This window comes from Aptenodytes patagonicus, chromosome 10 (assembly GCF_965638725.1).
Source record: "Aptenodytes patagonicus chromosome 10, bAptPat1.pri.cur, whole genome shotgun sequence".
Classification (NCBI taxonomy): domain Eukaryota; kingdom Metazoa; phylum Chordata; class Aves; order Sphenisciformes; family Spheniscidae; genus Aptenodytes; species Aptenodytes patagonicus.
In genome coordinates this window covers 12690470-12709158 of record NC_134958.1, presented here as the reverse complement: position 1 = coordinate 12709158, position 18689 = coordinate 12690470, and the positions used below count along the sequence as shown (strand labels likewise).

At 40.0% G+C, this 18689-nt stretch overlaps 1 protein-coding gene across 2 annotated transcripts in view; it reads left to right on the top strand.

Annotated features, from left to right (window-relative positions):
- MEGF11 (multiple EGF like domains 11) overlaps window positions 1-18689 on the top strand; it is a 217581-nt gene that overhangs the window by 103880 nt on the left and 95012 nt on the right. For both annotated transcript variants that reach the window (XM_076348090.1, XM_076348089.1), the window contains 3 exons: window positions 10446-10692; window positions 12359-12479; window positions 17771-17907. In XM_076348090.1, the coding sequence (XP_076204205.1) occupies window positions 10446-10692; window positions 12359-12479; window positions 17771-17907 (505 nt within the window). The remainder of the gene's footprint in view (window positions 1-10445; window positions 10693-12358; window positions 12480-17770; window positions 17908-18689) is intronic.

Sequence of the window (18689 nt, the reverse complement as noted above, 5' to 3'; positions counted from 1 at the left end):
AGAAAGGTTTTGCAGAGACTGTGCTGAGTCTCACAATGTGGTTTTGATGAGTGAACAATCTAGGTTTTACTGGGTTACACAGGGCAAGACTTTTTTAAAAAACTATTTCTTTTTATGTGCCTGAAAGGGACATTACTATTAATGGTTTATAAGAGAAAGACAGCAGTGTATTTAAGATATCTTGAAGACATTAGGTAACGTTAAAGAGCCATGTGAAAATTCAAGTATGCCTAGAAGAAAAGAGAACAGCAAGTAGCTTGTGCAGATACCCGCACATAGCTTTTGGTAAGCATTTGAAGTGTTTTAGATATAAAAGACAACCCCATTTCAAAGGCCACCAGGCCTTCTGCTGCTCTAATTCTCTCCCAAAGTTTTAGGTAACAGAATTGACACTAGAGAAGGTCAGATTTTTCCTAGATTCAGTTACTGGGGCAGAACATCCTTTAAGCTGATATTATTTGGCTGAAAAGCAGTGCACAGGTAGTAAAAATGAGGATGGGACTGTGGCAAAGGGGATGAAGCAGTTCTTTTTACTCTACAGCTACACTGTTGGAAATAAAAGCAAGTCCCACAATTCACAGTGTTTACTTTGGGTTTCAATATCAATGCAATAAAATACATTGCTTATTGACCACCTTAAAAACGACTGCTGAGTCAGCACTGTGTGTTATGTTATGCATGAGGGATGTGTTTATACATCCCCTTGAAGGTGAATCTTTATGGTATAATTTGAAGCTGGCTAGCTAGCTGTGGCATTTCTTCCATATGCTTATCTTGATAGTACCATTTTATCCACTGATCGGCCAATCCTTTTGCTCATGTCAATTTGCATGCTGACCTATGCAGTCAAAGGTGAAGGGACACATACATCCCTGTATGTGAATGGGAATGAGAAGGAACATGCTCTCTAATGCCTGCTATTTTAGTGACAAGAAGCTTTTCTTCTTTAAGCACTGCTTTAACTGCAAATAAAGGTATATTGCATATCTGGCAAAACATCAGCAGGATGACCTTCCGATGCTCAGTTTATGTGCTGTGAAAAATAAAGAGCTGAGCATACCTCCCTGAGAGCTTTGCCAAACGGGGTTGATCCCACTGGATCCTATGCAGTTAACACCACTCTGCAGTCACAGAAGGTGGAAAGGTGACTTCAGGGGTCAGATCAGATTACTTTCAGCATGGTAGATTCCTCAGGTGATGGACAATGTTCTCCTGCCCAGTTGCAGGGAGCTTGGTGAGGATGTGACTGAAGGGCATCCAGCATGTCTAGCCTACTGCAGTTGCTGGACTGGCCCTATGGATCTGCTCTAAATTGTATCAGAGTCAACCGGCATTAATGAACTGAGAAGGGGAAGAGGGCTTGTTTCTGCTCCCACAGCTCTGCCTTGCTAATCACTCAGCTAAAGACCATACACTATTTAGAACAGCAGGGAGCCATATGTAGATACTTGCCCATAGCTTTTTATAAGCCTTTGAACTGTTTCACACCAGGCACAGATGTTGTATCAACAGCTCCTGATCTCCAGTGACAAAGGCCTCTCTCTATTTCTGTGTAGTTTTCTTTAATCTCCTTAGAACAGTGCTGCTGCCACCACTCCTGAGCCCCTTTGGTGGCCTCTCCAACACTTCATTGTTGAAGGATGCTTGGTCTCTTCCTCTATACCTGTCCTGCCGTGTTTTAGGCATATCCAAATGTGTTTCTACCCCTTCTTGCAGGCAAAACTGGTAGTACTTCTGTGCAGGGGCATTGCAGGAAAATTTCATGATATAGTCAATGAAAACATCTAAAGTCCATTAGAGAGAGAGTGAGAGAGAGAGAGAATGTTTCACCCAGTTGGAAGACAGAATTTGGAAGTAAGTTACTTGCGGATCTTATTATTACAATCCCATCCTAGACAATAATAATGAAGTATTGATGGAAGTTTTGCCAGAGCAAAGACTGCTGGGTTTCATACAGAGGAAAGATAGTATCTTCATTTAGTTTTATTAGACTCTTGATACTCTGCCCATGTATTTTTTAATTCACCACAGTAAAATTCTAATTAAAGAACAGACTTTGCCTCCCATTAATATGACACTAAAAAAACATTTTAAAGAATGCAGCATCTTCTCTAAAAAAATTATGAGAAGACAAGCCGCCAATGTTACATAGATGTTGTCGCTCCCTTATGAAGCATTTCATGATTTTAAACTCCTTGTAACATCTAGAGTGTCAGTAGAGTTAAAGGCTCATTAAACTGAGCAGTAATTTCTACAAAAAGAAATAGGAAATATTCTCAAATTTTTTTTGTGTTCTAATTTTCACTTCTTTTGAAGCCTCTGTCAAAATAGCTCATGATGGAAATTCTGAAAACACAACACTTTGATATCTGTCAGGAGTAGAAGTTGTTTCTCCCATTTTGCTGCTTCCAAAATATATTGAGGAGTTCATTACAGGATTTGACGAGGCTGACATCCAAATACTCAACTTTTCTTTGTCTTAGAGTGATTTTGTTTTAATTTATGCAAAATAAAAATGTACAGCTAGGTAACTGTTCTAAGCATTCTACAGAATACTGTAGGAACGTTCTTTAAACAAGGATTACTTTGGAAAGAAAATGTTTCCTCGGAGGATACTAAATAAACTGCAGGGTCTCTAAAGTGCTGTGATTGAATTAGGTACCACATGTTGGAGAGTCAATGACTAATGAGATCATCGTCTGAGATTAAATAATGACCTAAATCAGCTACATGTTTCTTATCTGATTCAGACAATGAACTTTAGAGAGAATCAGTACAATCTTTCTTGAAAAATGAAAAGCTGTCCTTCTGTCTCTAATTAAAAAAAAAACAAACACAAAATCAGATAAATTTCCTCCCATGAGTAATAATCTAGCCATTTTGGGAAAATCGGCTGATGTTCCCTTCCCATCTTTTCCTTTCTATCTGATAAAGACTGATCTATAAGCTTGGAAAATGAGATTGGCTGCAAGTTCTGCCAGCCTCAGATTAACCTCAGGTTTTTGCCACTTGGGTGGATAGTTTTACAAATGCATATTTACATATGCAAAATATATTCTCTGGGCAGTCTTAGAGACGTAAAGATTGAGACTGGCATTTTCTTCATTATAGTTGTGTATGCTGTGACTGAAAGTCTGGCATTAGAGATAAAAATGCTAGTGCATACACCGTTGCACAGAAACCCATGTTTAGGAACCTTAAGGCTGCAAAGCTACAAGCTCAGAAGGTAGAAAATGCCAGAGTATGTAAACGGTAGCCTGTGCTCACATAATTAAAGAAAATATTATAATTCATAGGCTCAAGTACTGAATTACTGCTGCACTTCCAACCTGTAATCTGACATTTTTTATTTTTGTGACACCAACTTCATAAGTCAAATGTCTTATTTATGTGTGATGTTCCCTGGTTTGTTTGTTTTTCCTTTAAAAGCAAATGGAGAATATGAAAAATCCCTTCAGGAGTGTCATCAAGCTGATATACAGACAGTTCATCAGCATGGACCAGAACAAACCTCTGATGTGTGGGTAATGGACTAAGAGTAGAAGGCTGTCACCCTCTCTGTGGACCTCTTATTACATGGAGATTAAACAGCCAGTGGCCCATGGCTGCTACTAGGAACAATTGTAAGAGAAGTCCTGCTAAGCCCCTGAAGCCTTTAATTGCAGATTGCTTTTAATACAAATGAAATCTCTGAGGAATGTGGGTAATGAATTATCCAGAGGTGGCACTGAGTGTCTGCAAATTGCATTTTTTATGGTTTGATCAGGTACAGGTAGATTTTCACTGGGGGCACGTGAGCACACCCCTGGGCGTGGGACAGTGCTCTGCCAGATTTCAAGCTATTGCTCTGTACATGAAAGGTGTCCCAGCTTGTCGGTGAAAAGGATATAAAGATGTATGTTAACAAGCAAAAACTACTGCTTTAGCTTACTGATTTAAGCTAAAATTCCCTTTCCTCTATTCCTTAAACCAACAGACTGAGTGAGCCTGAAACTGAAACTGGAGATGGTAAATTCTATATAACAGAGAAGTTGTCAGGGACTGGACAAAGCATCTTACAGTGGAAAATGAACAATGCTACCAACTACCTGCCTATGACACAGTTCAGATAATCTAAATTATATTTGGAGCAGGATTATTTATTAAAATCTATTGTTAACTTCATTGTCCTCCAAGAAAGTATTTATTTACAGAAATCCAACCTATTTGTTGCTTTGACAGATAGGACCTCTCTCATTTGTAAGACCTGAGCAAGACATGTTGTCACATGGTAGATTATCAGTATCTTGATATGGTTATGAAGAAGAAAATTAGCTGCAGTTTGAGCAGTGTGGCCTAATCTGCCTGTACCCACTAGTGTGTCTGTTGTATGGATGAGGTTTCCTCATTCTGAAATCACAGAATTATAACGTTGGTCTCTAAGCATTTGTAAGAACATTTTTGAAGGGAATTTCTGAAAATCTGGGTTATTTTGAGGACAGCCATAGTCCATAAACATGTGTTAGAAATTCCCAGTGTAAACAGTATCATAAGATAAACAGGTATTTTTGGTTTAGAATCGAGCAGATCAGTGAGTGATTTTTCAATACACTGGCCCATGCCTTTAGAAGTGTATTGGTATTACCTGCAGTGCCAGCACATGAGGGACTCGGCGCTGCTCAGAAGCAAACACAGAGTGGTGTGAACTGTCATTGTAAGGGGATTCCCTCTTCATGGACCTTGTTTCAAACCTATTGCAGGCTTGACTTCTGTTTCCAAAGGTGTTGAACTGTGCCAAAATTAATCACGTTTGTGCAGTGAGTAGACATCAGCTCAATACAGGGGGCTGATATTGGGCTAAGTGCAGGGAATAAAAAGCTAATTGATTATTTTAAATTTTTATTCACTACATCCAGGCATAAGTTTTAGCTTTCGCTGTTTCTTTTCCTGCTTTGCATTAGCTGGGCCAATAATTTAAAACCCAGTCAGATTCCAAAACTGAATTAGACCAAAAAAACCCCACCCAGAGTTTGGGCTGCATTTCATCTTAATTGGTATTCTTACAAACATTCTACAGCAATACAGTTATATTAAGGGGAGAATCTAGCCCTAATTTCAAATTAAATTCTAAAATAATCTATCTTAAACTATGTCCTCCAGGATTTAGTAAGTTAATTTTATTTCCTGTTTGCATTTTTTAAAGGCTAGTATCTCATTTAATCATTTCAAACTGAATTTGGAAATATTCCAGAATATTGATTATTGACTATGAGCTACATTCTGTGCTTTAGCAAATTTGCAGAAAGTACCTTTAAAGCGTAGATTAATTGAAGATCGCCATCAGCTAAATACAGTCCTGAGTCCTTAGGCTAAGAAAATCAACCACTTGATTTTTTTCAGCTGTGCCTTCTGCAGAATGTTTATGAATGTCCCACTGACTTTGCACACCTAGAATACAGGACTGGTCACTAGCTATAAAAAGAGACACATACAGGCTTATGCTAATGAGAACAAAATAATCATAGACCTTAAGACCAGTTTCTGCTGCTGCTGTGATAGAAGATGCTGTTTTCATATTAATAGTTTATCTGTGCAGTGATGGAAAAGCACTGGAAGAGCACTTTTGATTCTCTCTTGTTGGGATAAGTCACTTGATAAATGTTGTCCCTTCCTTGGAAGTACTTTTATTTATCTGCTGAATTTTCAAACTTGTGTGTTTGCTTCATCTTTGTCTGACTTGTGCTGCTGCACTAAATAGTGGGTAGCTCTATTGAACCAGAACACAGCAATTCACTAATCATTCCTAGAGGGGAAAACAGCCATTTGGGAGTGAAGCAGCACTTCCAATGTGTCCTCGTTGTGTATTTAACAGGACAGAGTTGGTAACAGGATGTCATGCACGACTATAGCAGTGGATATGCAGAGCCTGCTGTAATTAGCCCTCACTTCAACAAGCCACTGAGGCTTTGGGGTGGGGGTAGGGATGCAGAGAGGAAGAAAACACTTTTGCGGTATCGAGCAAGCTTTCCACGGAGGGATGAATCTTTCACCTGTCACACTACCGTATGCAGACAACTGTAATTATGCTTAGGCACCCAGCATCATCCTTTACAGAGTTATATTCATTTTTATTGGTGGCAATTAATCTCTAGTCATATTTTCAAAGGAGAAAAAGTGAGTAAGTTAGCACATTTGCCAGGGAATGTTAGCACGTGACCTGAAATATGGCAGCTCCCTTTAATGTAGCATCTCCCAAGAGAGCGCTAGCTATTTCAGACTCGTCTCTCATGGTATTGACATCCACACATGCAGTCTAAAAGGAGCATTTGTACTTCCCTGACATCACCACTCTCAGGTTGCTTTTCTTATTGATGGTACAGTTAAAGTCTCTGTATCATTTTGACATTTTTAATGGCATATGCATTTACAGTGTAGCTCTTGTGTAAGCTTTAATCAGCTTTCTGTTCACATGTTGTTGCTCTTATTATTTATCTCTATTATGGTAACACATAGAGCCTATCAACAAGAGCAGGATTAGACTGTGCTAGGCTTGGGTTGTATTTTAAAATGGCCTCTCTCTGCCCATAGGAGAAGTGGTGCTGACAATCCTGAAGTGCAGCGGGCTTCCGTGGCTCTAAGGCTGCTTTGCCCTGTATCTCAGAAACTGGAATCACTATCACACACCAGCTAGGATTTGCCACACTGATGTAGATAGAAAAAATATGTCTTGATTGCCGAAGTCTTTGGGAACTACTAGATCCCAATCCCATAGCTAGTTACGCACTTGAGTAGTCTCACACACAAGTGGTCCGATTGAGCTCAGTGGAATTAATTGTATGAATAAGTACTTGGATTTAGCTTATCAACTCTGTATCTGCCTACCTTTGTAAAGGTACAGAAGTTATCACAGTGCAGATCTATGAGTTATCGCAATATAAGTATCAGATAATGTCCCAATGAAATCACATAGGTAAAGAATTTACTTGCATAAACAACTCCACAGTCTGTCACTGCAATATGGGAATTAAAGGAAAAGGGAAAAGAAAGCCAACAGGAACTGAAAAACTTTGAGCAACAAAGATCTTATTTTCATGTGTGATTACTGCAGTGTAAAATCAGGTAAGGATGATATTTCATTATCACAAATTTTACACTAACACCCAACGAATTTCACTCAATTCCCTTTGCAATTAATCAGCAGTGGATGAATTGATACTGCATCAAACGGCTCTGCTCATTGTGACATATATAGGGCTTGAAGTGATAGCTAAAAGCAGAAAATCTTTACCATCTGAGGTAAAGACTTAAATCTAGAAGAGGCCAACTTGTCATGGTGTATATATGATCTTGTCACTAGAGAGACAACAGGATGTTCACCTTGGTTATACACACATACTATGACTCCAGTTTCAAACCATTTAGAGGACTGTAGTCAAAACTTGCTTGTAGTTTTAGGAACATGAAATGGAGCCCAACAAGTGCAAAGGCTGTATCAGGCATTGTAAATGAGACACAGTACAAGCCCCATCTTTTTGTAATTCTATTTTTTTCTGTGTCTTCCATGAGCATTCAGATGTACTTTAATCCTTATTTTTATGTTCTATCCCGAATAAATCCCCTTGAAATTCACATTCTTAGTAGCTATCTGGTATACCAAGCTGTTTTATTTCATAGATAATTAAAACATTTTGGCTAGCTACTTTGGGCTAAACATACTGAATGTTGCAATGTGTGCTCACTGATGCCTTGTACTTAGAAGCCTTTGGAAAAATCTGTCTAACTGCCAGATGGTTTTCTGGTCACTGCAGGCTTCTTTTATTATCCAGATTTGTTTTTTTATGATTTTATAACCAATTAGAGAAATTTCTGCTCTTTACTTCAGCATTTTGCTCTTCCCTTTGGCTAGATTGTGAAGTGAAATTTGGTCAGGGAGAAAGCAAGCATGTGACCAAATATCAATAGTAAATAAGTGTTCAAATAAGATTGACATGTAAATAAAAGGAGTTGTGTTTGGGGCAGACACCATAAATGTGAAACAAGATGCTTGAGCTGATGATGGGAAATGGTTTTCCCTTCCTATAAAAGGTTTGCTTTCTCCTTCACTTTCTTTCAAAGTGAAAAACACAAACTGAGCAGACAAATCTGATGATTGGAGCACTCACCTGAGACATGGAAGACCAAGGATATAAGTCACATCTTCTAATGAGTGTTATTTATTCATATTAAGCAAATTAATTGCAGCTGGAATTATATCAGCCCAGAGCAACCCACAGTCTGGCAGTCAGGGCTTTAACGTGAGGTGTGGTAAGGCACGAATCAAGTCCCTGAAGCAGGCAGGGTTAGGTTTGATTCCTGCATTCCACTTCCCCATGCAAAGGGCTATTGGCTATGCTTGTGTGGTTCAGATTTGTACCCTTTGTGGAGGCGCAGAACTGCATCCCTTGGTGTTCAAGTTCTGCGGAAAACAAATCAGTGTTTCTGGAATGGAAATTGCTGGGAAACTCCATCAGCTCCAGCAGATTTGCTCCCTGCCCCAGAAGGCTTACAGAGTCTTAGCGAATGTCTATGTGAAATAAAGATAGATCATGTATTTCCACAGATTCTCAGTAATAATTTAAGACTTATAAAGAGTAAGATTTTGTTTGCTCGGCTCCCAGCGGTGTTAGTGAGGAACTATCATCCCTGTTTAGAGCTGTGGGAAAAATGATGGAAAGCAATAAAATATCTTGTGTGAGGCACAAGCAGGATTATGCACAGGGGTATGTTGCACACTCTGCTTTCTGCAGGACACGAAACCATATCTCTCTGCACGTGCATCCTCTAAGACCCTGCAGACCCTCCTGGAGACCCTGAAATTGTCTTCGCTTGGGTTTATTTTGGCCTTTAACACTGTTGCTCAAGAAACACAAGTTTGTAAATTGGTAATCAGCAATGCTAGTTGAGTAAAGGCTGTTTCTCTTTTTCTGCTGAGTATCCTCAGACTGACCAATGAGAAGGACAAAAAGACTGCCAAAATTAACTGATAGATCTAGTCGTCCAGTGTGGGTTTATAGCCGTGTACCGTAGAAGGAGAGGGCTATGAAATTTCTAGGACAAGAGCTTCAGGCTTAAGTGGGCTTTACATTTACCTTGCTAAGTCTGGAAACAGAGATTCAGGCCTGAGAAATAGCAAGTGTCACCTGGGGATTAGTTTACGTGTTTGCAAATAAGAGTTTGTGAAGACAGCTTTGTTGCTGGGATTACACACTTGTTTCCTGCATGGCAGTGGATTTTTACAGTGGCAGAAGAGTTGTTGTTGGTATAATTGAAACCTTCTCTCTGAGCACAACCAACTGTACCTGGAAAATGATCTGTAACTGTGTCTTTACCAGGGATTTTGCCAGCAACTCTATTCTGAATAGAATGGTGATTTTCTTCACCCTTGACATAGCTATATTGAAAGGCTGCTAAGCGGAGGGTAGGACTACTGAAGAAATCCTTGGTTTTCTGCTGACCATTTGCTGAGGAAACCTTAACCTCTGGGTGTTTGCTTTGAGCTGCCTGTTTAGTATGCATACATCTATCTTAAACGGGTGTTTTGCAGGTGCTGATTGCTGTTTCTATAGCAAATCAGGATCAAGCTGTTTCTGTAGTGCTGACTTCCCTCTCTCATCCTGCATATGGTCCACAAACAAGGAGAAGGGATCAGGCAGGATTGTCATGTCAAGGGTTCTCACTGTGCTTTAATGCATTCTGTAGGGAACCTCCCCGCCATGTCAATGGCCATAGGGTTTGGGGCCCTTCTGTAATGCTAGTACGTACTGTTAATAGCACAGAAATTACCTGACATACACACTCCATACTTTCATCCCTAAGCCTGGTTTGAGCAGCCTCATGAATTCCCATCTCCAAGGTTATTTTCTTCCCATCTACCATCTTCTTCCCATTTCTACCATCTCTTTACTCCAGGAAAAAAAACAACAAAAAAAACACCAACAAAAAAAAAGCAACACCAAAGGAGAAAGCCTTCTTTAGATTATCGTATTTATTATCTTCTGGGAACAGTGCAAAGAAACAATATTTGATAACATTATTAAATCTACAGGATTTGCTTGGCAATACTACCTGCCATTAACTACACTGCAGTCAGGATGTGATCCTCTGCATCTAATTCCACTATAAATTCATTCCTTCCAGCTATCTAAGAGCACTAAGAAACAGGATATTAAAAGATTTAGGTCCTGATCCAGTAAGGGTGTTAAACAAGTCCTCAAATTTAGGTTTATAACTAGTGCTGTTGTCTCCTTGCATGCTAAAGTACATTGCTGGATCAGGGGGGTATTTTTAGAAAGTTTAAGGGCCTTTTAGAAAGTTCCTGGTATTAACAGTGCCTTTGCCTACTTGCCAAGCTAAGAATAAGAGGCTGAGATGATATGCTTGCGATGCACTTTCCTAATCATCTTTGTAAATGACTGTATGTTTTCCAGGTTGCGATAGCGAGCACTGGGGACCCCACTGCAGCAACCGCTGCCAGTGTCAGAATGAGGCTCTCTGCAACCCCATCACGGGTGCCTGCGTCTGCGCAGATGGGTACCGAGGATGGCGCTGTGAAGAGCTCTGTGACCCTGGGAGCTACGGCAAGGGCTGCCAGTTTAAATGCCAATGTCACAATGGAGCTACCTGCGACCACAAAACGGGAGAATGTCACTGTGCTCCTGGATACACGGGAGTATTGTAAGTTCAATGATAGGTGTATTTTACTCCACATCATTTAACAGCCTTGCTTTGACCGCTTTTAATGCAATGAGTAATTGGCAAAATTTACACAATCTCTGTATTATACACTTTCCTTTGTAGAAATCAGGTAACAAAATTTCAGAGAGACTAAATAAAGGAAATCTCTTTTACTGCTAATTACACCTGTCTGCATAAAAAAATAGAATTTAGTGCTAAAGTGAACTTAAAAATCCATTATATTTTCCAGCTTGTACAACAACTGTACCTGTTCCTAATTTCAGTATGTGAATACAATCCAAATTACAGTTGAGTTTTTATAAGCAATTGGACATTCAACTAATTAGCAGCCCAGTGCAGTATCAAATGGGACTTACCATCCTCAATTTATTTGACTTTTAATCTAACTGAGGAAGCATTATTGTTAACTATATCAGCTTACTATCTAGGGGGTAAATTTTTAGCATAGTGAGCAGGGATTTAGCAGTGTGACTCCTATTAACTCTAACAAGAATCATGTAGCTAAATCCCCATCCACCACACTGAAAGTTTACCAGTAGGATTCACAAAATCTGCATATTAATTTTAGGACAGCAAGCAATAGTTCCTTGTTTAAAATTGCCCACAGTGTAACATCAGTTCTCATTAGAGATCTTTCAGTAGTTTCAGAAGTAATTATGTTTTTCAAAATTATTTAAGGGGAAAAGAGAATTTAGTCACTGAATTTGGTTGGAGATCTATTACAGGTGACTTAATACTTTTGCAATCTAATATTATTTGTTGACCTGGATAAGGGGAAGGTAAAAAATAAAGACAATATCAACCCTCATAAGTAAGTGATATGCATCTGAATATTTTATTTAGTACTTGATTTCCTCATAGACTTGTGACCTCAGTCCTGGAAGCACTCACTGTAAAAGACTGCTTACTATTAGGAGTGGTCACATTGACATTAGTATGTCATTTCTCAGCAGTAAGTACTTGCAGGCCCAACCACCAATATGTTGTATGAACACCCTCATCAGAGGATAGTCAGTTAGGGGAAGAACCTACTGTAGTTTCTGTAGAATCTGGGATTAGAGAAAGAAGCAATGCTGAAAAGCACCAATGTGCAAATGTAGGAGACACTGTTTTTTGGAGGGACTAGCCTTACACTGGCCCCCCATGAGCACTAAGAGAGAGACACAACGAGTTTAAATGGCCTTTAAATGATGCTGAGTTCTTGCCAGTCCATTATACATTGCAAATGTTAACATTTAGTAGTGACTGGAGAAATTTCAAGCATTTTAATCCCATCCTTTTATTCTATTTGCAGCTTCTTTTATTGCCATGTCACATAATTCACGTTGAGGGCTTCAACCTTCAACTCTTACTTTCCTGGGCTATTTTAATGGATATGAGTTGTCCTGTTGAGATGGGTGGAATTTGGTATGTGCATAAAGATTACACACATGCATCAGCCTTACAGGACTGGATCCATGGCACATAAATAACTCCAGCAGAAATAAAAGAAGTCTTGGCTAATTGGTAATGCCAGCTGAGGCTTACTGAGGTTTCATAATTTACATAAGGACTCCCATGATGACCTGTGTTGTGGATTTTCCTCATTTACTGTTTCCTGTAAGTCCTTTTAAATGATCTCTTTGGTTTTGTTTCTTCCACAAAGGTGTGAAGAGCGCTGTCCCCCAGGCAGTCATGGAGCTCAGTGTGAATTGCGTTGCCCTTGCCAGAATGGGGGAGTCTGCCACCACATCACTGGAGAGTGTTCCTGTCCTCCTGGATGGATGGTGTGTAGTTTGTTCATACTCATCCCTCATTTAGAGTTTGGAATAGGAAGTTAATTGTTCACTGTCTCAGCAGACGTCTTCCCTGTGCGCTTGTGATGCATATCTGCTCTTTCTTGTCAAGAGGCTCTAACAAATCTGAAACCGGGACCACGTTGTTATGTGTGAACAGCACTTACACAAACAGGGACCAGTCTACGACTGGTAGCTACCATCATAGAGTTAAACAAACAACAGTAAACGAAGCAGTGACTATTCATTACACTTCTGTGTGGGAGAAGAGACAAAAAAATTGTCTCTGAATTACAGTTCCTTGGAATATTCCCTGCACCCTTAGACACTGCCCTCACATGGGACAGAAAGCTCAAAGCTCAGCTCAACATTGTCAGAAGCGCTGTTCTGTTTCCCCTTCAGGAGAGAGGGAGAGGGAAAAGCCAGGGGGAATTCAGTGGCTCAGGCAGTTGTTAAAGCAGGACTATACATAGGACACAGAGACAGTTCAGTGTCCTGTCCTTACTCGGGCATAATTCCCATTGATTGCAATAGATTTGCTTGCATCAGGGGTTGCACTGGAGAGAGCAAATTGCCCTAACCTTTAATCCTTTGTGTCAAGAAAGCAGGGCCAAACATTTTGAAAGTCCTCAACTTTATCAATAATGTAATAATTAACTCTCTTGGGGTTTGCCAAGTCTCACAGGCCTACATACCATTTAGCTGTACTAAATTTCCTGGCATTTTTCCTGTATCTGACAATTAGTCTTTTGGCAATCTTGCTGGATTTTAATGCATACAAGTACTGTGACTTTTTATTTTAATACGTGGAAGACCCTGAAGATCATCGTACAACTATGCTTCTGAGGTGGACCTTATACCTGTTGAAACATTTAAGGGCTGAGAGAGATGTTTATGTTCCTTTAGATTAGTACAGCAAATGCTGCCTCCATTTGATCACACAGCTACTTTTAGTTAAAAAGTATGAACCATGAGATTCTGGTGGCTATCAGGCAGCAACATGGGAGAAGGACATTGCTGCCCATATTTTTGGTGGAAGCTGTGTACGGAAAATCTCTCTCTAACTGGAGAGTTAGAGTCTCTCTAACTTGGCCAGTCATGGCAAAGGTGGTGATGATGTTATTCCATTTCAAATGACAAAGCAGGCAAAACTTTTCAGAAACTTAAGTAAGAATATGGCACCTTACCCTCAGCTGTCATTCTGTGGAGACAAAGAAAAGGTTCTTTCCTAAAGAGTACTGGAGCTAAAGCATAAAGGAAGCAATTCAAATATTTTTGAGGGCCTATCAGTCCATTCTGGGACTACCCCTAAGAAGCGATCGATAACATGATTAACACAAAAATATTACCTTTAGGATATTTTTTTCACCTCCCCTTATCTTCTGCATACCAATATTTCTGAGGATCTGAGTTGTTTTGCTGTACTCTTCCTTACCTGTGTTTTATCAGGAGTTTTCTCTTTTTTTGCAAAGTTAAAAAATCACTAAAGAGATATAAGAGTATCAGAATAGAGCAGGAAGTTTTTTGAGATCTTTTAGGATGCAGCATAGACCCTAAAGAAGAACCACAGTACTGGGGCTGCACAGCACCTGTGGTCATGTATTCTGGCCCACTTCTGCCCTGTTCCTTACAGCTTGGAGTTTCTTCTCTGCATTTTTAGTGGCCCAGAGAGACTTTCCTGAAAAATGTGTTGTTGGCTGCTCTGTCCCCAGAGAAACCCTAGAGTTAACAACTGATGTTTGAAACAAGCATAACTGAAAATTGAAGAGAGAGATTAAGTATTCTGGGGAAAGAAACTGAAATTATAAGTAAAAGCACTCAGCTTGTAAATGTTGAGATTTTAAGTATAAAGGGTCTCTCCGGGGTTTTAATGAAAAGCTGGTAATTCAGTACACAGAGAAAGAAAAAAATATTTTTTCATGCTATATTTTTAACTCTTAGTGGTTGGAATGGTTTGGGAAGTGAGACATGAGTGGGCTGTAAACGAGCAAGTGAGATAGGATTGCTAGATAGCATTCATTTTATTTCACACCATGGATAGTCTTTCTTTGACATCAGGAATTTTACTTGCTGATTTTGAGGCTTGAGACTGCATGTATGTATTGAACATACCATCATGTTGGAAGGAGAGAATTCTCCCTGGATTTATACAAGTGCAAATCCACTTGGATTTTATTGCTGCTGGATGAGCTGAGACTTTTATCCTCTCCTAGGGTAGGTTTATTGACAGCAGCTCAGCTCCCTTAGGGGCTTGGTTGCCTGTGGGATATGCAACGGGAAGCAATAAGTTGAATAGGAGGAAATTCTAGGGTTCTTAGGTTCTTCCTTGGATCTTCCATCTTCAAAGCCTGGTTCATTTATTACTTGTAGTATTTCTTTCCTCCTGCTTCCTCCCACCCAGTGCAGACTCTCCCAGAAGCACAACAACTTACACAGACTGTGTCCTGTGAGATTTTACTGTCCCATGGGTTTTTCACCAAGAGGATGATGGCTAACAACATATATTGTTGAACTAGTCAACAAAATGTGGCTTCCAGCATACTACGCTGTTGGGCTTTTTCCACTTCTGTGTCTTTGCAGCTGTGGGAGTTAGTGGGTGGCTGCTTTAGGGCCTCATTAACAATTTACAGGCTTAATTCTATACTTCTTTTTCATTTGCAGTATTAAATTCTCCAAGCACTCTCAGGAAGTGGGGAGAGAAGTTAAATTTAGCATTTACAATGCTTTTCAGAAACACTTGAAGGACTAGATCTCCATGCCCAGGAAAGCAGCAATCTTTCCTTACATGACAGAACATTTGTCACTGGCAACACACCCTGTTTGGTCCCAGATCCCATTCTCAAGGCTCTGCATCATGGTGCCATGTTAATACAACATATTCTGCTAATCACTTCTTTCTCGTTGCCTCTGGGCTTTATGAAGCAACTACAATTTGTATTTTTGTCTATTTTTCTTTCTCTTGTGGTTTTTAAACATGGGGGTATGTGAGAAAATGGAACAGAAAAAAAATCTTTTCTATACTACAAAATGGTAATAATATAGCAAACTGTCAAAAGCAGAAACTGATGAGATCAGGGCCTTAAAAAAAGGGGCTGATGGGGTGAACTTTACTGATTAGATGTATAAGCAGCAGAAAATATTGGTCTGACATTTGATCCTCTGTGGAGGCATGTTTTGGATTCCCTTAGTACATATTAATGCAAAAAGTATGCTTAAAGATTCTTTTGGCTCTGGGGGGGATGCATCACAGAGTATTGCTTTCTCATCATTTGTTGATAGAAATCCTGTTCCTTTTGAGTCATGAAGAGAGAAAGTATTTATTATCAAGATAAATGGATATTTAAATTTTCTGATATATACTGTTGTGTATTACTTAAGCCCAGAGACACCAGTTTTTTAACACTGTAATCTGAATGTTCTTGAACTGAGGCCAACCAGCCTCAGTTGTTGTATTGTACAGCCAAGGAGCCAGCTATCACTGATTAGGAAAGGCTTGAATTACTGTTTTATGATTACATTGAAGAGCAGCCTTTCCACTTTGGGGTTATTGATATTGCTAAACTTCGCAAACTGTTGAGCGAGAACCCTGAGGAGTGAAAGCAGCCATTATGTTCCTGTTTTATGTTTTGTCTAATATGTGCCTTGTTCAAAACTCAGAGCCCCTGGGGCTTGGTTAGGGAAATAAGACTTCTGAGAGATTAAAACGAAACAATAATAGGGACAGAAAAACACCATTTCTATCAAACACTGTGCACTGTGCATGGCACTGGCAGCAGCACCACTTGCTACAGTTGCCAAACATATTCCATTATAGGACCCCATCTTCAGATCACAGCACTGCCAGACTTCTTTTGGCTGAAGTTACTCAGCTGGATGCCAGCCTCAGATTTTATGTTTGCTCACATAAAAAAACATACATACAACTTCTAAGAAAGTCTAGGGAAATCCTTGTAAGGCCTTGATACTTGGCAGGGGACATTGTGTGATACTTGGGGGAAAACCACCTGAGTTTGGCAGATAAATTCTCCAAAGACACAACCCATGGTAAGCATTCTCTGCCACAGGGCTGAACAGCTGGAACAAAGCTTGCCCAGCAATTGTTTTTCCTGATGAGCAGTACCAGGATGCACAACCAAGAATGACAGTCTGCCTTTTCTTCACTTTCAGGGATGGTTAAGCGGGGAGGGGAAGGAGGAAACAACTCAGAGATGGGGAGTTGGGTCCGTATGAAGGAGAGGACTAAAAGGGAGTCTGCAACAAGGATTTGGGGTAGACTGGAATATAGAGGCAGGAGAGCAGAGGGCTGGGAGCATAAAAAGGGGAAAGGAGGTAGCTGCTGAGATGTGGAGTTGAGGCGGGTCAGGGACTGAGATATGGCTCCAAGGTTGGGGATAAGGATGGGGATGATGTTGGATGTTGGATGATGCATCTAGCCAGTGTTCAGGGATTAGGCAGATATTCCACTGCAAAATCACTTCTTCTGGCCAAAAGGCTGCTGCACTGCTGATGTGGAGAGTCAAATTGCTTCTGTGTCATCACTGGTGGCTTTCTGCAACTATCCCAGTGTGTTGTTCCCATCCTGCCTCGTCCATGGCTTAGACAAAGCACTGGCAGATGCCATTCTGTGCTGCTTGAAGAGATGAGTGTGGGGGATGGATGAGAGTAGAGGGAATGAAGTAGGTAGGATCTAAAGAGTAGTAGAGGACTTCTCCAGCAGTTGGATTTGGTCATCTTCATGGTTGGATGAAGTGGGGCTGTCTGAAAACGGGAGATCATCATAGACTATCACAACTAACAGAACTTCATCCTCCCAGTGCAGTCTTTCCAACAATCCCCCTCTTCCCAAAAGTTCACTTTGTGACACTTACCCAGGGTAGGTCCAACAACTTTTCTGACTCTCTATTTCACAAAAAAAACCACCAGCACATATGCAGCTTTGTAGCCTTCTCTGGTTGCCTTTAACCTCTCCCAAGCCTTCCTGCGTCTATTCAAGGGGCAGTGAATATCCTGCCACTCCAGCTGCAGTTTACGGGGGAGATCCAAAGAAGAGAATTATCAATGACTGTGGCAAGAAAAATCCCTTCTGGAGATAGGGTAGACAGGCATTTACTCTGGTAGCAGAATTTTGAGACTGTCTTTAGCCCATCTTAAACAAAAAAAATATTGCCACTACACTTAGATCTAGTTTTAGCAAGAAGGACAATAAAAACCCAAGCTGCATATAGAAATTTATTGCCTTATGAATGTTGATTGAAATATTGCTCTTTCTGCAACCTTACCAGGGGCTGGTGTGTGCACAGCCATGTCCTCCTGGAACATTTGGAATTAACTGCAGCCAGGACTGTCCATGCCACAACGGAGGACACTGTGATCCCATGACAGGAAAATGCATCTGTACAGCTGGCTATATAGGAGACAGGTAAAAATCAAAACCCCAAAGCCTTTAGTTTTAACCATGAATTGACAATATTTATATCCCTTCTAGGACAATCTTACTCTCTGAAAAATGGTGTTATGTTTCTATCGCTCCAATTAGGTTCATCCTTCTGCAGCAGTTCAAGCATTATAAATGTGGCAATGTTATTACTTTTTATTTGCAATGCTCTCCATTTACAGTTTTTTTTAATATAACTTAAAATTTAATGGATTAAATTTAATTTAGATATTTACAGTGATAAATTTAATAGAGAGCATTACATGTTTACAAGATATGTAAATGAACTATATTTATACAAATTAATATCCTCAAGAGTAAGCAATGCAGCAGTTTAATGTTTCCCTCAGCCCCTCTGTGCTGCTGCAGCACTGATCCATCTCAGACACCAACAAAAGGTGATAAATCCTCAAAATTTATAAACGGGAGCCTTCACCCATAAATTGATCAGAGAAGATGATAATATTATTTTACGAAGGTGTCATAGATTTAGTAAAATGACTACACAGCAAAGTCAAGGTAGGATTGTAACACATTGGCTTAGCCCTCCAGCTAATCCTGCCAGCAGGGCTAACAATGGTGGGGAAGCTGCAGTTAAACAAACTTTCATATGCAGTTTTCACTAGGGTTTGGACTGTGTCACAAGGGTTTCCAGAGACCATGGGCACAGCTCACTAGTGTATGCTATGCTAAAGCCCTTTCTCCTATATCTTCCCTTTTTTTATTAGCTAGAACAAGCTAGTATCAGTATACTGACATATGCTAGA